At 31.3% G+C, this 17,405-nt stretch overlaps 1 protein-coding gene across 3 annotated transcripts in view; it reads right to left on the minus strand.

The window, feature by feature from the left end:
* Positions 1-17,405, minus strand: part of LOC118200966 (kelch-like protein 8) — a 122,192-nt gene that overhangs the window by 70,591 nt on the left and 34,196 nt on the right. For all 3 annotated transcript variants that reach the window (XM_085807762.1, XM_085807763.1, XM_085807764.1), the window contains exons 2-3: positions 16,218-16,878; positions 1,894-2,161 (exon numbers count right to left, since the gene is read on the minus strand). In XM_085807762.1, the coding sequence (XP_085663888.1) occupies positions 1,894-2,161; positions 16,218-16,841 (892 nt within the window). In that variant the 5' untranslated portion in view covers positions 16,842-16,878. The remainder of the gene's footprint in view (positions 1-1,893; positions 2,162-16,217; positions 16,879-17,405) is intronic.

The raw sequence follows: 17,405 nt of genomic DNA on the forward strand, positions 1-17,405 counted from the left end.
GGAACAGTTCTATATCTGCCATTCTATTCAGCCGATTCACATAATTCAACATGTGTCTTTCATGCCCTGAAAGTGTGAATACAAATATATATTATTATATATAGTGCTGTTCTAACATATGTTTTTTGACATAAAATCAGTCTTTTCTTAAATGACATGGCAATTTTTCCCACATTTTTAATTCTATGATACAAATGATGCCTAAAACCAAATTTTGAAAAATCTGATAAGAAACTTCTGAGTAATTCATTTAGTGAACTTCTCAATTAACATTAACCTTTTCACTCTCCTCCTGAACCTACAGGAAGATGCCTTATTTATTTATTTATTTATTTTTAAATACAGTCAAAAGTATTTAATCCGGCAGTTTAAATCTAGTAAGATGGCATGCAGAAATTATAAAATTAAAAATATGAAACCGTAATTTATGATCTAAAGGGTATCAAAATTTACAAAAAAAAACTTAATATTTATTTGTTTACTTTATTAAACATGTCTTTCAACGCGCGCATTCGTAAAGCATACATTACGCATAGTCGAAATTAGAAAATTGCAACCAGAAAACTATTTGATGTGTACTCGTGATATTTATAATGACGAGGAATTTGATTTAAATCATATCAAAGACGGAATACATCGAGATGAAATACTACATTTAGTAAGGAATTATAAGCCAAATAAAATAAAAACATCTGCCCTGAAGATAAGGATAGTGCTGAAAGATCAACTTCTAGTTCATTGTGCGCCACGACGTCCCCCCCATGCATGAATGCATGAGCAGCATGAAATTGATAAACAGATTTTGGAATGGTTAGAGAAACAAAGGTTATGCCTTTATCCATTTTTTGCAGCAATTCCACTTTTTGTTTGATGGACATCGAAACATACTTTCGCTTTGTAGATCCTTTACATATTAGTAAATATATATCATAAATTCTATTTGACATAATCGAAAGTTCAAGCTTACTTTTATAAAATTGCTCTAACAGTCAGCAAAAAAGAATAAGCCGGATCCAATGGGAAGATTAAGGAACAACGCAATCTGCAACATTAACTGAAATAGATAATTTTAGCTTAGCTTATACCGTCCATTATACATTAAACGCGCATGCGTAAAAGTATTACGTGCATGCGTAAATGCCTATGCGCATGCATGAACGCATTATGCGTTGATGCATGCGCAGAAAGTTTCTAGCTTTGAGGTCCGGATAAACGACTTTTGACTGTATCTTTTTATTTTACATATTTTTTAAACCACAGTTGTTATTTTTTTATTTTTAGACTACCATTTTAATTATTTGAGTTGCACAGTTGAATCATATTTCTTAAAAATTTCTATTTATTCAGTCAAAATTTTTTTAATTTGATTTTATTTATTTGAATTGCATTTCTTTTGAAAGAAGAACACTTTGCAACACAATATTCATTATAGTGCCTTTGAAAACTGCATTTTACATCCAAAGAGAAAAAAAGCATAGTTAATAAGTCTTTTGATGGGCCATGCAAAAACATATACAAATAAGATGGATGTATAATCTATATTTTAATTTAGGATGATATGAAGGCACACAATTTGCTGTTGCTTTACACAGTTTTATCACTGTGTCATTGTTTTGTGCACGAACAATGACACAGTGATAAAATATGCATGAACGTATGTGTATATACATATAGATATTGCGAGACTGTACTTATTATATTCTATATTCGCTACACTAAATTTCTTTTCAAAAGATAGATAAATATGTAAACACATATGAATTTTTTAAAAAAGATAAATTTTCATTTTATACATAAACAGGAAATATAAAAATAATAATACTGTTATTTATAATACGTACATATCATAAATCCAGAAAAAATTTACACAGAAAAATGTAAAGTTTCAGTCACCTGCATAACTTTTCCGTGGCCTTGTCCTTTCATTAACTGGCAGATGGGCTGTAGGTAAGCGGCTGACTTGCCACATTTGATAATGCCAAGCTTCATCCAACAAATCTCGACATTCCAAATTTTTTCGAACTAATGAATCTGATTCTACATACATACGAAGGTATGATAAGGGTAGCAATGGAAGGTGGACTTTTGACAGAAGTTTAGGTATTAAATCTTTCCTTCTGTCAACATCATGTTTGATCCACAACATCAATGCTTCATATACCTAAGAAACAGGTAAACCTCTTAATAATAAATTTTCAATACACCATGTGAAATGTCTTCAGATCAAAACATAAGTTAATGGCATAAGACATATTATTTCATACCAGCTAAGTTTTCATCAGATATTTTGATTTCTGATATTAAATAAAAATTCACTCTATCATGGTCTGGTACAGAAAACAAAGATCCTGAACATGTGATTTGTAAGACTTATATTACACACTAAGAAAAGACTGGTACATACTGTCTTCAAATAAATATTACTTCCCAATCCGCCCAATTAAAATTTAGTAATGTTTTAAAAACCTCTTTAAGCATTAAAAAAATCTTTTCTTTTAATGCAGTGTTAAAGAAATCATGACTATATTCTACAGAGTATTGAAATACTGAAAATAATGGTATGCAATCTCTCACACACACACCATGGAGCAGGAAGGAATCACTCAAATTTGATGAAATTTTGTTGAAGAACAGAAATAAAAAAGTAATCATTAAGATTTCAAAGAATAAGGTAATTTACAAAGTAATAAAGCATTTATAACATCAAAAGAAGTCAGAATGCGGTTATGCTGCCTGATTGATACAAGCATTTGTTTAGAATGATACACGTAGAGTTTATAGTTATCCCTGCAGTATAGTATGTTAGACATGTATCAACTAGCAGGTCAGCTTTGTGAGACTTTGGTATGCATATGGGTACATTTTGTCATGTGCCAGAAATTCTTGATGTGAGAGATCAGATGTTTGGGCAACCCATGGGAAAATGCCAACATTACAGAAGAAGCTCTGGAAGAATCATGTGGAATATAGCTAAGCACTGCACTGCTTAGTGAAAGAATTACATTGGCACGCAATAATAAAATAACAAAATTGATCGCAGAGGTCACTCACGTACGTTGCCATGAAGATGGCAATGTGAGTTAATAAAGTTCATGTCCAGGTATATGAAGATCACTGGAATACAAACCATGATATAAGACTGAAGACTACATGACTAGGTACAGGTAGAAGTGGGTGGGAACCAGAAATTCACCATTGGTCATATAGATTTAATCCTGCCACATTTTCTGTTTTGCATCTGCTAACTTGCTGTAGACTGTTCTTTTCAAAAATGTAAACAATTCTGTAACAGTACGGGGATTCTGGCTAGGTCAATACCTAGACAGACTTGACTTCTGGGGGGAAAATTAACAGTCTTCACAGTGATTAGAACCATCATTTATTTGGTTTTAGGTTCAGGCTTGGCAGAGACCATATGGTACTGTCTTGTCTGCCCCTTTATTGTGGAGACACTAAATGGTCAGATATCAAAGGCTGTCCTTGTGGGTTTGGCTCCCCTTGGTCAACATGGGAGATAGTCAACATCTAACTATGACTGTTCTCTTTGTGGTGGATGCATTTTCTCCCACATTTGACTTGTGTGCTTATAACCCAGATTGTGTGAAACATTTAAGTCCCCCTGGGTTAACCGAGGCTTATGCTTCCTCCAATCACCTCTAGGGGTTGGGGTGTTTAACTGTGGAAAGACAGCCTTGAGTTAGCCAGGTCTGGGTGCCCCTTCCTCCTAGTGTACTGTAACAGGCAAGCTGGTTGTGTCTTTTATTTGCATTTACTTACTGAAATGTGCGCCCACCATGAATAAAAATGAATATTAATTCCGACACCTGCAACCACTTTTATACTAATATCTGTACAACATTCCCAAATCATCACATATACATGGTTGTATTAAAAAAAAAATCCGATATATGACCCCTAGCAGCCTCTCCGCTCAAACAATACATATAAATTTCAGATACTGTTATTTGAAAGCATGTACTTGAGATTATGATGATCTAGCCTTAGAGTATCTAATTATTTTCTACAAACACCTTTAAAACTGTCACTAATTTTAGGCAGAAGTTCATAAAATGCTGTGAATATAACCTTAAATCTCTGAAAAATTCCAGCTACTCCTTTTGTTACTTCCCTTCCAGAATTTTACTTCAATTATTCCGACTAAGTGCTGCCATAAACGTTAGTATATGCAAGCTGTCAAGAAAGTTGCAAATGAATACCTTATCCCTGATGACAGTTCAGCAGGAACAGATACCAAATTTAAAAGTATTCTCTATAAGACTCTTATTTTCAAATAAATTGGGTTTCAAAAAGTTATGCAGTTTTTAATTAATGTGCATGTTTTACCTTCATTATCTAAACCACTAAGTTATTGATTATTACATGAAATTCAGTGCAGATTGATTAAACTACTATTAATAAAATCTACATTAACAAATATCTGGCACAACTTCCGTTCGTTCTATCATATTGCTGAAACATTTAAAGAGCTATATTTATAGTTTGATTGTATTTCATATTATTTTCCAATACTGTTTTTTTTGTCATCAATTAAAAATCTTTAAAACTTTCAACAATTTTCTACATTCTTCATTTGTACACAAATAATTATTATTTTAAAATAGTTCTACAATTTCTTTTTACTTTAATTATTATCTATAATTTTAAGATATTTGGCATAACATTTGAATAATAATCATAAAAAATCTTTTATTATTTCTGCAAAATTTAATCAACTTAACTTGCTATTACTTTTAAATTTACTCTCTAAAGAAACGAGTTAAATATTAAGGAGATTTAAAAATTCTAATTTCTCAGGCATATTTAATGCTGAAATTTACATCTTTTTTAGAAGGAATCATTTTCTGGGAATATTTCACCTTTAGAATGAGTAATATGAGCTTAAAAATATATATAAACATGCTTTTTAAAATAAAGTTAAATATTCAGCAAACAAACTTTGGGACTGAATATTTCAGGGGCAGAAAAGCACTTTTGAGGTTATATGTACATTGCTGATTTGAAAAAGGATGGGTATTAAATGAGACTTATTTTCCATGGGATTTATGAAAACAAAAATTTAGATGATTTAAGGGTATAGCATAAACAATTATCTAAAGATCAGTACAAACAATATCAGTTCCAAAACAATATAAATTTCTTCTTCAAAGATTATACTTAGAAAGCTATTCATGAAGAACTGGAGCTAATGAATTTATTATTAAATATATCTTCTCGATCTCAAAGTAATTAGGTTTGTCTTTGGTATAAATAAATCTTTGTTTCTGCTTTTTTTTAAGCAATAATTTTGAGATTTTTTAATACAGACATTATGATATTAACTTTTATTGATATGTTTTTAAGAGCAATAAACAAAACATTTAGAAGTTATTTAAAGATTGAGATGGTAATAATATCATTGTCAAATTTGCATTTCACTTTTTTATATACATTTAAGATATTCTAAAAGGCCATTTTAACCTGAAACTGTTTTTGTTTACGAATTTTCAGTTGATCATGAATTTATTAAGCGAGTTAAAAAATTCTTGCTTTCCTGTCCTTGAGAAACTTTATCTGAAATATGATTAAAAACATTACTCTACAACTGAAAGTTGAAAAGGAAAGATGAGACATAGTTAATAAAAAACAAAGCAATATTGTCATTTATTAGCTTACAATGTAATTATTCAATATAGTATTTTTGTAAAGGGGTATTACTGTACACTTTGTAAAAAATAAACAAAAATTGTATTTAATAATTACAACAATCATTAATTATTTAATAATTCATTTATAAGAATATGAATTATTAAATATTTTTTTGGGGATAATTTTTCTATGGATACCAGCATTCATTTTTTGAAGCATTAAGTTCTAAATAAGTGACTTATTCAAACACAGCATTAAGTATTCACACCAAATCCCTAAACAAAGAAAATGCCTTACTAAAGAGGATTATTAAAAAATTATTATAATAAATATTTTCATTATTTTAATACTATTTATAATATACAAACAGTTCACTACAGCTGAGTGAATAAGACTGCTGGATGTTGGTAGTTTGTTCTGGGTTTTTAGTTTGCAACTGAACAGGATTTTTCCCATGCGTAATGTTAATTCAAGGCGATTTGGTTTAGAAAATTCCTCACTAAGGTATTCTCTTGAAACAGATAGCCCATGACTATTTTAACAACTGTAAAAATTAATCTATGGATATTCTCTGTTATGCAACAAAATGAGCAAAATTATTTCCTCTACAAAAAGATGTGCATCAGCAGTGCTTATGGGCTGCCCTTAAATTAAATGTATCGTTTTTATACCTTAAAATACTTCTTTTTCCTGAAGAAAGGTTTTGTCAGTAAAATATACTGTATTTACAATCTGTTATTTTATTTTATTTATTTTTTTTATGTAAATAACCAACTTAAGATACATATTTTTTAAGTTCAAAAATCCCACTATAGCCAAGCAGCAAGTAGCAGCTGGGGAAAGGAGGTTTCGGAGTTTTTCACAAGTGTTTCATGAATTATGAGTCTAATATATTTTCTGGTCGATGTGTCAAGTTAGCATACCCGTACATCTCTTTCTATCAAAAACTGTTTGGCATATGTTACCCTATAATGAAAAAAAGGTTCAAATCTGTTTTTTTTTTTTTTTTTTAGCTTAAATAGTATTTTCAGTATTAATCATATTATCAATTACATGAACATTATTCTCAATATAATGCAGGCATGTATTCATAAATGTAATATACACAAAAGTTGCTGTTAATGATTAATTTTTTATCATACAAGTATAATTTAGGATTGTTTACAGGACAACACTTGAGAACTATATACCTAAAAAGAGTTGTCTCACAAAGGACATTTAAAGGGAAACAATTTGTATCATGTTACACAGGGGAAAAAACACATAACCTTCCCAGCAATTAACCCAGCATAATGCCGGGATTTGAACGAGTTCAAACTATCAGGCTTCAGCAATCTTACCAATCGTAGCATTGATGGGTCACTCATATTTGAAAAAGTGCTTCTGTATTATAAGAAAAGAGAGAGAAAAATTTAAGAATCGGAAAATTTAGAAAGTGTAAAAAAGAAAAAACTGAAAGGTTTCAGATTTTAAATTACGTCCGAAGGGGTGCTTTTTTAACATTCTGTATGTTACCTTTATTTGTTAAATATCATGTTCTTCATTCTTAAACCATAAAATTCAGTTCAATAGCAATATCGCAAAATAATTTTAAATTGAGCACATCTTTAAAATTTCTGATACACAGATACATGATTCATGATTTATGATGATACTGATACATGATTCTGATACATGATTTTTCTGAAATTGCAAAGTCTATAGCTGAATGTATCCAAGTAAGTATGTAAAAGTAGTATGAAAACCCAACAAAGTAGTACCACAGAGCTACGATGGTGCAAATGTGATGAGTGGTCATCACACTGGTGTTCAAGCTTTTATTTAACATACCTACTAGAATGCACAATATGTGCATTGCTGTGTACATCAGCTCAATTTGATTTTTGTGCAAGGAACCAGTCAGAATCAGCAAGTTCGAGTATTTTTTTCTAACCTGAGTGATAATACTTTTTCAATAAATCTCCACAAAGAATTGCTGTTATAGATGAAACATTTAGAAAATTACACCTCATGGTTCAGCTACTAGATAGAATTTTAAGAGTTGAACCATGCACCAGTATATAAATACAGGGAACAGTTGATTGAATGTGTGGGAAAAATAGAGTCAACATCTAAACAAGCTGTAGCAATAATTCAAGTAAGGTTTATTCGTCATATGTTAGAAGACCCGGAATGCAAGTTTTGGCTTACAGTGTTTCACAATATTATGCCATATGTCACTGTGTTATATAACCAGCTTCAGAAAACAATTTATCTAGCATTTATTAGAAAGCAAGCAAAAGTTTTCCAGCAGTCATCAGAGAAAGAAAGGAAGAGAATGGACACAATGACATATGAGATATTGGAATCATGAAACTTCAAGAAAAATGAAGAGAGAAAATATTCATATAAATAGAATTGTAGCAGCTAAAGATATATGTGATGTTATCATGAATCAAGTAAAAGAGTGATTTTATTTCTCTCTACTCTGCTGTTCCTCTCCTATGCTACAAAATTCCAGGAGTTTGAGGAAAAGTTTCCAATTCAGACTCTTGACCAAACAACTGATGTTTATTCAGTGTTACAGAAGGATCTCCGAAAAACTGAACTAAGAGCAATTTACAGAAGATCAGATTTCAGAAATATGACTGGTGCCATTAAGCTGCGTTCACACTGGTCCATTGGGGCGAAGAGCGCCAACACGGAAAAAAACGCTTTCCACGTACGTCAGTTCACACCAGCGCAGCAACTTTCACTTTAAAAGTTGTCGTATGCTTGTACTAGATGGCATTTTATATCGGAAACTTGGGAGGAAAACGTGAAATTTTTGTCCGGCATTTTGATTTTTTACGATTGCATTTTAAAATTAAAATGGATTTAATTTCTGCTCAATTAAAACTTATTTTACTTCTTGCTTTGTGTAAGAGAAGCAGAATGTAGTGGCTTATGTTAATATGTGACAGATGACTGCAGCAAAGAGACGCAAATAATGGAATTGAAGAAATGCGCTTGAACAAAACGAAATTTATTTTAATTACTTTTGCATGACACCTCATCAATTCGATGAATTTCTAGCCCTCATTGAACTATTTATTCAAATGCAGAATACTAATTTTTTTCAGAATATCGCAGAAAGAATCGTTTGGAAGATAGGAATAGGATATCGCAGAAAAGGATTGTTGTATATATCAAACGCTGTACATATCTAATTTCATTTATTTATGATAATTTATGATGATTTTAATGATAATTAAAAAATCCTAACTGCACGATTCTCTTTTGGAGAGTAAATTTTTCATGGGGTAGAATACCATAAATGTTTTTTGCATGATGTATGAACTGCTCTTAAATAAACTTCCCTTAATTGGTTTAACTAATGCAATAAAAAGGTACCCCATCACTCCGCCGCTGCTGGAACCACTCGTACGAGACAGCATCGAGGTTTGCCGATTTCGCCTCATGTAAAGATTTCTGATTTCGGACTCCTGTGTTAGAATCACTGTCGCTGTAAAATTTCAACAGCTTTTCTTTATTGTCACGTATATCATACACAATCCGTGTGACAATTCCATATGATTCTGCTATAAACTGAGCAGAAGCACCTCCATCTTTAGCAGAATTTCCCCTTTTTTTTCATTACTGTCAATGCAACGTGTTTACGTTTTTCACAGTTGCAAGCAGTAAAATCACGAGTACATTCATTATCTGTCATTGTAATAAAAAGCAGTGAAATTTAAAATATACTTAATTTATCCACAAAATATCCGGATTAAAGAAAAACAACATCACTAAACAATCTCGTGAAATAACAAAGCTCAGAAAGTACAACAACGTGAAGCAAGAACTTGAAAAAAGAGTTGAGTTAATCGATTGCTTTTTTACTCGATCGATAATCGTTAATCGATTGCTCGATGCATATTGGAGGGGGGAAACTTATCATGATGTCAATAATTTGGTATTTCCATTATGACTCATTATTATTCGGTAATTATGACATCATTATCCAGTATGTATTTTTTCTTCGATATTTCCTACTCCATATTGCGGTTTCCGGAACCTATAAACCAAATGTTTATATTTTGAGAGGCAATGCAAATTTCAGGAGTTGGCAGATTTCAGGTCGGCGGATTGTCGGTACTTGACTGTATTACTAAATTAAATATCACACTTAAAAAAAAGCAGTTATTTTTAAGTTAAACAACAGTAATTTTTTTTAAAAAATTATTTTAGTTTCTGCCTTATGTACAAATTTTTTACCTTCAATGTAACAGTAATTATAATAGGGGTACCAGAAAGTAATGTCGCTTTCTTACATTAAATTCAAACAAATACATTTTAACAAGTATTTATTTTTAATCAATAATATAATCGCCCTCATTATCAACAACCTTTTGCCATCTAATGCGCAGATTTTCAATCCCGGACCAATAAAAATCAATTGGTTTTTGAGTAAAATATCTGGAGAGGACATTTTGGACATCATCAAAATTTTCAAATTTTTTGCCACTAAGAAAATGTTGTAGGGATCTGAATAAATGAAAATCCAATGTTGCGATATCGGCCGAGTATGGTGAGTGAGTATGGCAGTACCTTGCACCCCAATTCATTAATTTTTTCCAGCGTTTGTCTTGCACAGTGCAGTCTTGCATTGTCGTGTTGCAGAATGATGTCTTTTCTGTTGACAATTGATATTTTTCGATTAAAGATTGGTTCACTCTAGCCAATTGTTCACAATAAAGGTCTGCATTAACAGTTTGTCCAGGTTTTAGCAATTCAAAATGAACAATTCCGCGAATACTCCATCAAACACCCAGAAGCGCTAAATGTTCTTGGATGGTCGCCCAAGGATGGTTAAGAGTGTTTGACATGGATTTGCTTCCACTTCTGCCCTTAGCATGTTGTTGTCGACATGCGCAGAAACAACATTACTTTACGATCCCCCTATTACTTCAATTAATCATTCATTTATTAATGAGCAGTCACTATCTAAAGGTTTATATTATAAAGTCACTTTTATCTAAAACTCACTGAAGTAACTGCATTTTATATAATACTTCTTTTTCTGCGTTAAAAATTGAATTCCACAATTACCAAATTTACTAATTAACGGAAAATTATCATCAAGATTAAACCTTTCGAAAAGTGGTCATGCATGTTAAGAAAAACTAACTTGAAGCCATTAAAATGCAGAGAAGTATTCCATAAAATCGCGAGCTTCTTTTCTGTATAAATGACAGTTTTCAGTACCTTTCCGTTTCGCCGCCGCAAATCTCACCAAGCAGACTTTATTGGTGACAACATACAGTTACACATAAAAAGTATTAAAAAATGTTAGTTCTAAGAATTTTTTTATTTTGAAGGCATAAACATTTTAATATCGTTTAAAATTTTGTTAAAATGACCCCAAGTGATCTCATCTCATGTAAACTATGCTACAAAAATCTAATTCTGTCAGTAATTACCTACATTAATTTCAAGTTAAATCTTAATTTGGAACACAAGTTTAAATGCAAGAATTATTTCAATTCGTACGAATAGCTTACTCAGAAGTTATGTAAAAGCACAGTGCTTTATTTCGCTAGTGCATTCTTATTAGAACGGATGAATTTAACCCTTTACTTTGCCTTTTCTATATTTTCAGCTTTGGGTAAGCAGTGTGATTGCATCCTAATTGACTTAATTACCGCAAATGGCCTTAGGGCATAAAAATGAACTATCTGGTAAAAATTCTATGTAATTGTATGACAGTATTGAAAGAAACAAACTGATAACAAATGGCTGCGTCTTGTTTTGAAAATACGAGGCATTAAAGGTTACCATCGAGGATATTCCGTTTGGTATCAGTTGCCCATTATTGGTGACTTTATCGCCTGCGCTGGCAAAACAGAAAAGTACCCAGTTTTCTTAATTTTTTAAACAAATGGTTTACTTATCACCAATTGTTTAAAATTCAGAACTCACTAAATTTTTTAATTAGATGAAACAGCAACTTTATACTAATACCAGTACCACTTTTGCTAGTCTCGTGTCAGCCGAAACAGAATCAGATCATAGTAGCCAGTTAAAACTTCTTGTGTCCCCCCCCCCAAAAATGTTGGGATAGATAATTAAAAAAAAAAAAAAAAATGGTGTATTCGTACCATCATCAAAGGTAGGAAAAAGCAAGGCCCGAACGCGCAATACAAGTCTCTAGTAAAAGCTGAATCAGCTTGAGCGTGTTACCTTAGCATGGTTTTTAAACTTGAAACTGAACAAGCATCTAGGCAGCTGAAACTAGTGATATATTTTCTGTAAATATTTTTTTTAAAATACCAATTCCAATACAACACCATGCCTGGTGATGCCTGAATCCAAAATCTTTAACTCAAGAATCTAACATTTTATCCACTAGGCAACAAGTGCAACTTTAAATTGATGCAGATGTATTTTAAGAAAAATTCAAAATCTGGAATTTCGAAATCCATCACTCTTTTCTCTCAACAATTAGATTATTCAGTAAACAATATCAACCATATATCATTTATGGTTGATTATTAAGGTTTATTATTGCTAATAAACTTTTTTTCCTTTAAATAATTTATAAAGATATTTATTCTATTAGCATATGCTTTCTTTTTATTATTATCTGAAATTTTTATTAAGATTAGTCCATTTGACTCTTCCCCCCCCCATCAAGAAGAATTTTTGAAAGTGAAATCATTTAAAAACCATGGCATAAACTGAAAGTTTGAAATGAGATTCTTGAAACTGACATGTCAAGCATAAAAAAGTTGAAGTTAAATCAACTCACGCAGTCTCCGGCCATCCGGCAAATGCAGTGTCTGAACTCGCTTCTGATTGGTTTACGCTTTATACATGAATGCAGCGTTAGTCGTCTACAATTTATTATAGAAAACAATTTAAAGCCTACAGTTTCAGAGATCTACAAACTGCTGCTAATTATTTTTACTTTTCATAACCACTGCTGAAGCTGAGGGATGCTTCTCAACTCTAAAACAAGTTAAGACATTTTAAAGAAGTATAATGTGAAAGGATAGACTAAGCACTCTAGCCATGCTCTCAATTGAAAAAAAAAAAAAAAAAAAAAAAAATCACAATAAATGACTTACCTAAATTCAATGAAAACTTTATTGATTTGTTTGTCTCAAGAAAAAAAAAGACAAGTGGATTTAATTTACAAAAATTATATTAAACTATTTTGTGATCAACGTTCAAAGGTATATTGCAAGCAATATATTGTGGTTTTACTACATTCCATTGTAAGAAATGAAATGTTAACGACGACAGCTTGTTTTCTTTTACTTGCACTGTTTTCCTTTAACTAGTGAAAATGTATATGTATTTTAACTAATAAGTTATGCCATAGCTGCATACTGAAGTTTCGTGGTTTGTATTTGTTTTGTGAACCTCCATTTCAATAATACACAAGCCACCACTGCAGTGGAGGACTTTCTAAGTAAAAGTGACTCATATTCATGTTACACATGGGGAAACCATAAAATCCAACTATGCAGCTAATTTGTTTGCTTGGGTTTGAATGCGAATCGGACTAACAGTAATCAGTAGTCTTAGCCAGGAAACCATACCTGGGGTTTGGCAGATTTGAAATCCTGATAAAAATTTAATAAATGAACCAGATTTTTTTTTATCTAACATAATTAAATCTCAATGTAATGTATAATTACACTGATAAACTGAAGTATCATAACACTCGTAAATTCAAATATGAAACCGAACATACATCAATTCTATGTAAAGAAAAATTTTTAACATATTTCGGCGAGAACGTATGATGCAATATATATGTCATATTGTCATAATAAAAACACAAGAAAAGGATGGAACACTGTAGATGCGTAGTTATCCTATAATGAAGAGGAAGTAATCTGATTGCGTCGTAAGCTAATATGTTGACTTCGTAAATAAAACTTGGCAGTAGAAGCGATTTTAATTCCATTTTTATTTCCAATTGATATTTGTGGCCACAATCACTTGGCACTCTAGTCGTGCCTTTCCACAGAAGATTTACATTTTTATTATTGTTGAGAAGGAAAGCAAGCCAGCGAAATTACATCTTAGCAGAGTAGAGGGCAAAAGCTGAAGCGCGTAGTTATGCAAGATGGAAGCACGTGAAAAGTTTTTGTTTGCAATTCGGTGATTGGTCGTCAAGAGGCATCTGGTATTAACGGTTACGTAAGATTGCATGATTAATTTGAATGACGCAATGCAGAGAAGTTATTACGATTTTAGAATAGAGGAAGAATTAATGTTTATAGTTATAATTCTGATTCATATAATTTTATCTTACATATATACATATATGTTACCGTGAAAAACCGAAATTAGAGAATGTCGACTTTCACCGGAGAATGTCAACATTCACCAAATACGTCGGTGAAAGATCAAATATTTCTTTATATTCTTGTACGTTCGGACCCTCACCGGTGTATGTCGACAATCACAGATATGCTCTGGTGTAGGTTGAAAAGAGAGGAGTATATGTACACGCTGCCATTCCAAAAGGAAGTGTACAATTAAACAAAAGGAAGTTACATTAAACAAAAAAAAATTAAATAGAACGACACATTATTATAAATATTTTAGTGATGATTCAGGAAAACAAACAAACAAATGAAAATCCTCAACATGAATCATCATCCTAACATTTATTTCAAACTAAACTAACTTTTATTTCACATTACTCTAAAATTGCTAATAATTTTTCCTCGGTTACTATTGAATCCTACTTCAGAGATATTTCACAGATGGACGATCATTTTCAGTACTCTCTCCTCTTTTTAATAATTGGAAGATGTTATCATCCATACACCAGAATACAGCAATGCCCAGAAGCATAATGAACTTGTTAGCTCAACAATTAATTACTCTAATAATTAACTTTTTCTGTAGAAAATTCATATTAAGACCTTTAGTCATTGCTGAACTCGTAAATCTACAGATTTCGCACAGTGTACAGTCAGTCACAAGGCCAGCCCTTAACTTTTTGCTGCCTGTGCAAACACTGTGACAGACATCAAAATCCTGCTCGTTTCCTTTCTAAACTGAAAATTTTGCTGCCCGGTGCAGCCACACTACATGTGGTGGCAGTCCTGGTCAATTATTTTGTTCTTGCTGAGAATATTAACATAAAATACACTAATTTTGTAGACACATAGAGTTGGCATTTAGAAATTCAATGGAATTAATTTTATGCTGGTTCCAACCAAGAATGCAAAAAATCTGATAAAAGTGATAGGCAGATAATCCACACCAAATATTTTGGTACTTACGTATATTAGTGTAACCACCTTGGTGATTTTTAGACAAGGGAAAAAAAAAAAAAAAAGATGACTTAAAAATTGAAAAAATTATTTATTACACATATTATTACATATCATTATTATGCACATTATAAGTTATCCCCAAAATTATATTAATTAACCTACTTATGAGCAATTTTTTTTTCTGATAGAAATGTCTATTTTGAGAGGAAATGAGTTTATAAATAACTTCATAAGGGAAACTGATTTTATAGAATATACTGAAAAAAATTAAATGTGCATCTCTCGCTGAAATGAATTATTCTATCAGGAGCTGAAGCCACATGAAATTCTAAACATTCAAGAATTTTATCCACTTAACAGCTGTCTCAGTTTGTAGACTATGTAACTGTAAAACTATCCCAGTGTATAGATGAAATAATTTCCAATTGTTAAAAATAGCATGACTGAGATGAAGTATCAGCAAATGAACTGGAATGAAATATCAGAAAGCAAACAGAACTGTCCTTAGCGTCACCAAGGAGAGATTTTTAGAATAAGTATCTACAGTTTAAAGTATTTCTATCTCAAAGTGACTGCCTTTTTCAATAATAATTTCAATTTTCTGACTGTAATTTTTTTAAGTGTTCTTCTCATACATGGTATTTTTTACTCATCTTACATTCTGTTGAAAAAATACTATTTTTCACCTAGTGCTAAAAAATAAACAGATTTTTTTCTTCTAATGAAAGCAATACATGTTTCCCTGTAAAAAGAAACTCCTGTATGTTTTTTTAGATGACTTTTTAATATGCCATCATTTACTAGTTTTAAAATTTTAATTCCAATGTAAAAAAAAAAACAGTACATTTATGAGAAAATAACATTTGCTCTTTGCTGTTAAAATAATCACCTCAAATATTTCCAGGAAATAAAATAATAAATGTGTGAGGCTAAGGATGGCAGAAGCTATTCTGACTGGAAAAGGTTACAAAATTTCATGTTGCTTTGTTATTGGGACCGGATTCCAAAATGTATGCAGTTGCATGTGTGTGTGTACACATGCATAGAATACATACATACATTTCTAGATCCAGTCCTTATAATAGAACATTACCGAAAATTTTAAACAGAAATCATGTAGAACTAAAAACAGTATTTGAACAGAAATAATATATAGCCAAAAAATTCTGATTTACATATGCCTATAATATATACTCATATTATAGAAGGGAAATTATAAATTTTCATTAATTGTATCATGTGAGAAACAGAATATAGTAACACTGCAATCAAAATTCAAACAACGAAATAAAAAAAAGGAATACTTACTTCAATTTCATTATCCACAAATAAATCTGAGGATGAAATCAGTTCTTCTAAATGTTTAGCACTTATTGATACAAACTCATCATTTAAGACTACTTGTCTAAAATTATATTTTGCATAGCTATCTGCCTTTTTTACCAAGTCTACCTGTCCAAGTTGATGAGCAAGCTGACGAATACCAAGGCAATTGCTAGGATGAAGTTGTGAGCTCATAAAATCACAGCAAGCCTGAGCTAAAGCATCTAACTGTAAAACTGATGATGCATGTAACAATGCTTGAGCATTTGATGCATTTAGTTCAACTTTTGCTGTGTACGCAAATTTGATTAACATTTCCATCGCAAGTTCATCAATATCACCAATAGTTATAACATGCTGTTTGCTTTCCACTAAAGGAGCAGTAAACATGGCTTGAAAATAAGGGCTACAACTTGCTAAAACATTTCGATGGCATTTTATGGATTTATTTCCAGCCTTGATAACAACATCACATAGAATTTCCTTTTGGAGAAACTCAAAAAGTTTATTAAATGAAGTTTGCAACATCCCAGAAACTTCAAAAACAGAGTCTTTAGTTGGTTCTTCAATCAGCATATCACCCATTGTATTACACAGTTCGAAAAGCATCCAATATTATCTTACATGCGAAGAAATCCATAATGAACTGAAAAGAAAAAACATGTAACTTCATTTAACTCTCATAACAATCATAGATAAAATGCAACAGAAATCCAGAAATTATTCTTGTAATATTAGAGCATTTAATATTAAAGTACAAGAAAGTGACGCATTTATTTTACAATATTAGAGAAAACACTATCGGCATTCTTCTTTCTACAATTATTCAGCATAAATCAATACATGGAAAGATGAATTTCTACTGAAATAAAGCCTATAATTAATCTAAAATTTTTGCCATAAAATCCCTTCATTCCGATAATGCTTAACAAATCACGAAAGAAAAAAAGCACAGTGTATGTCATTTTGCTCAACACAAATATGGTCTTAGAACAAACAGAAAAGTATTTAAAAGCATTGATCATCCAAATCTTAAGTCTTGATAAGCAACAGTTTCTAAACTTTTAGCAGGTACATATAATATACAACATCTAATCTATTTCAGTAAATATTCATACACAGGATAAAGATCTGGAATACTGAAGTCAACCGACTCAAAACAGTAATTTGTTG

The sequence above is a fragment of the Stegodyphus dumicola genome, chromosome X1 (genome assembly GCF_044657685.1).
Source record: "Stegodyphus dumicola isolate Sdum_Otavi_A_Nest chromosome X1, ASM4465768v1".
Classification (NCBI taxonomy): Eukaryota; Metazoa; Arthropoda; class Arachnida; order Araneae; family Eresidae; genus Stegodyphus; species Stegodyphus dumicola.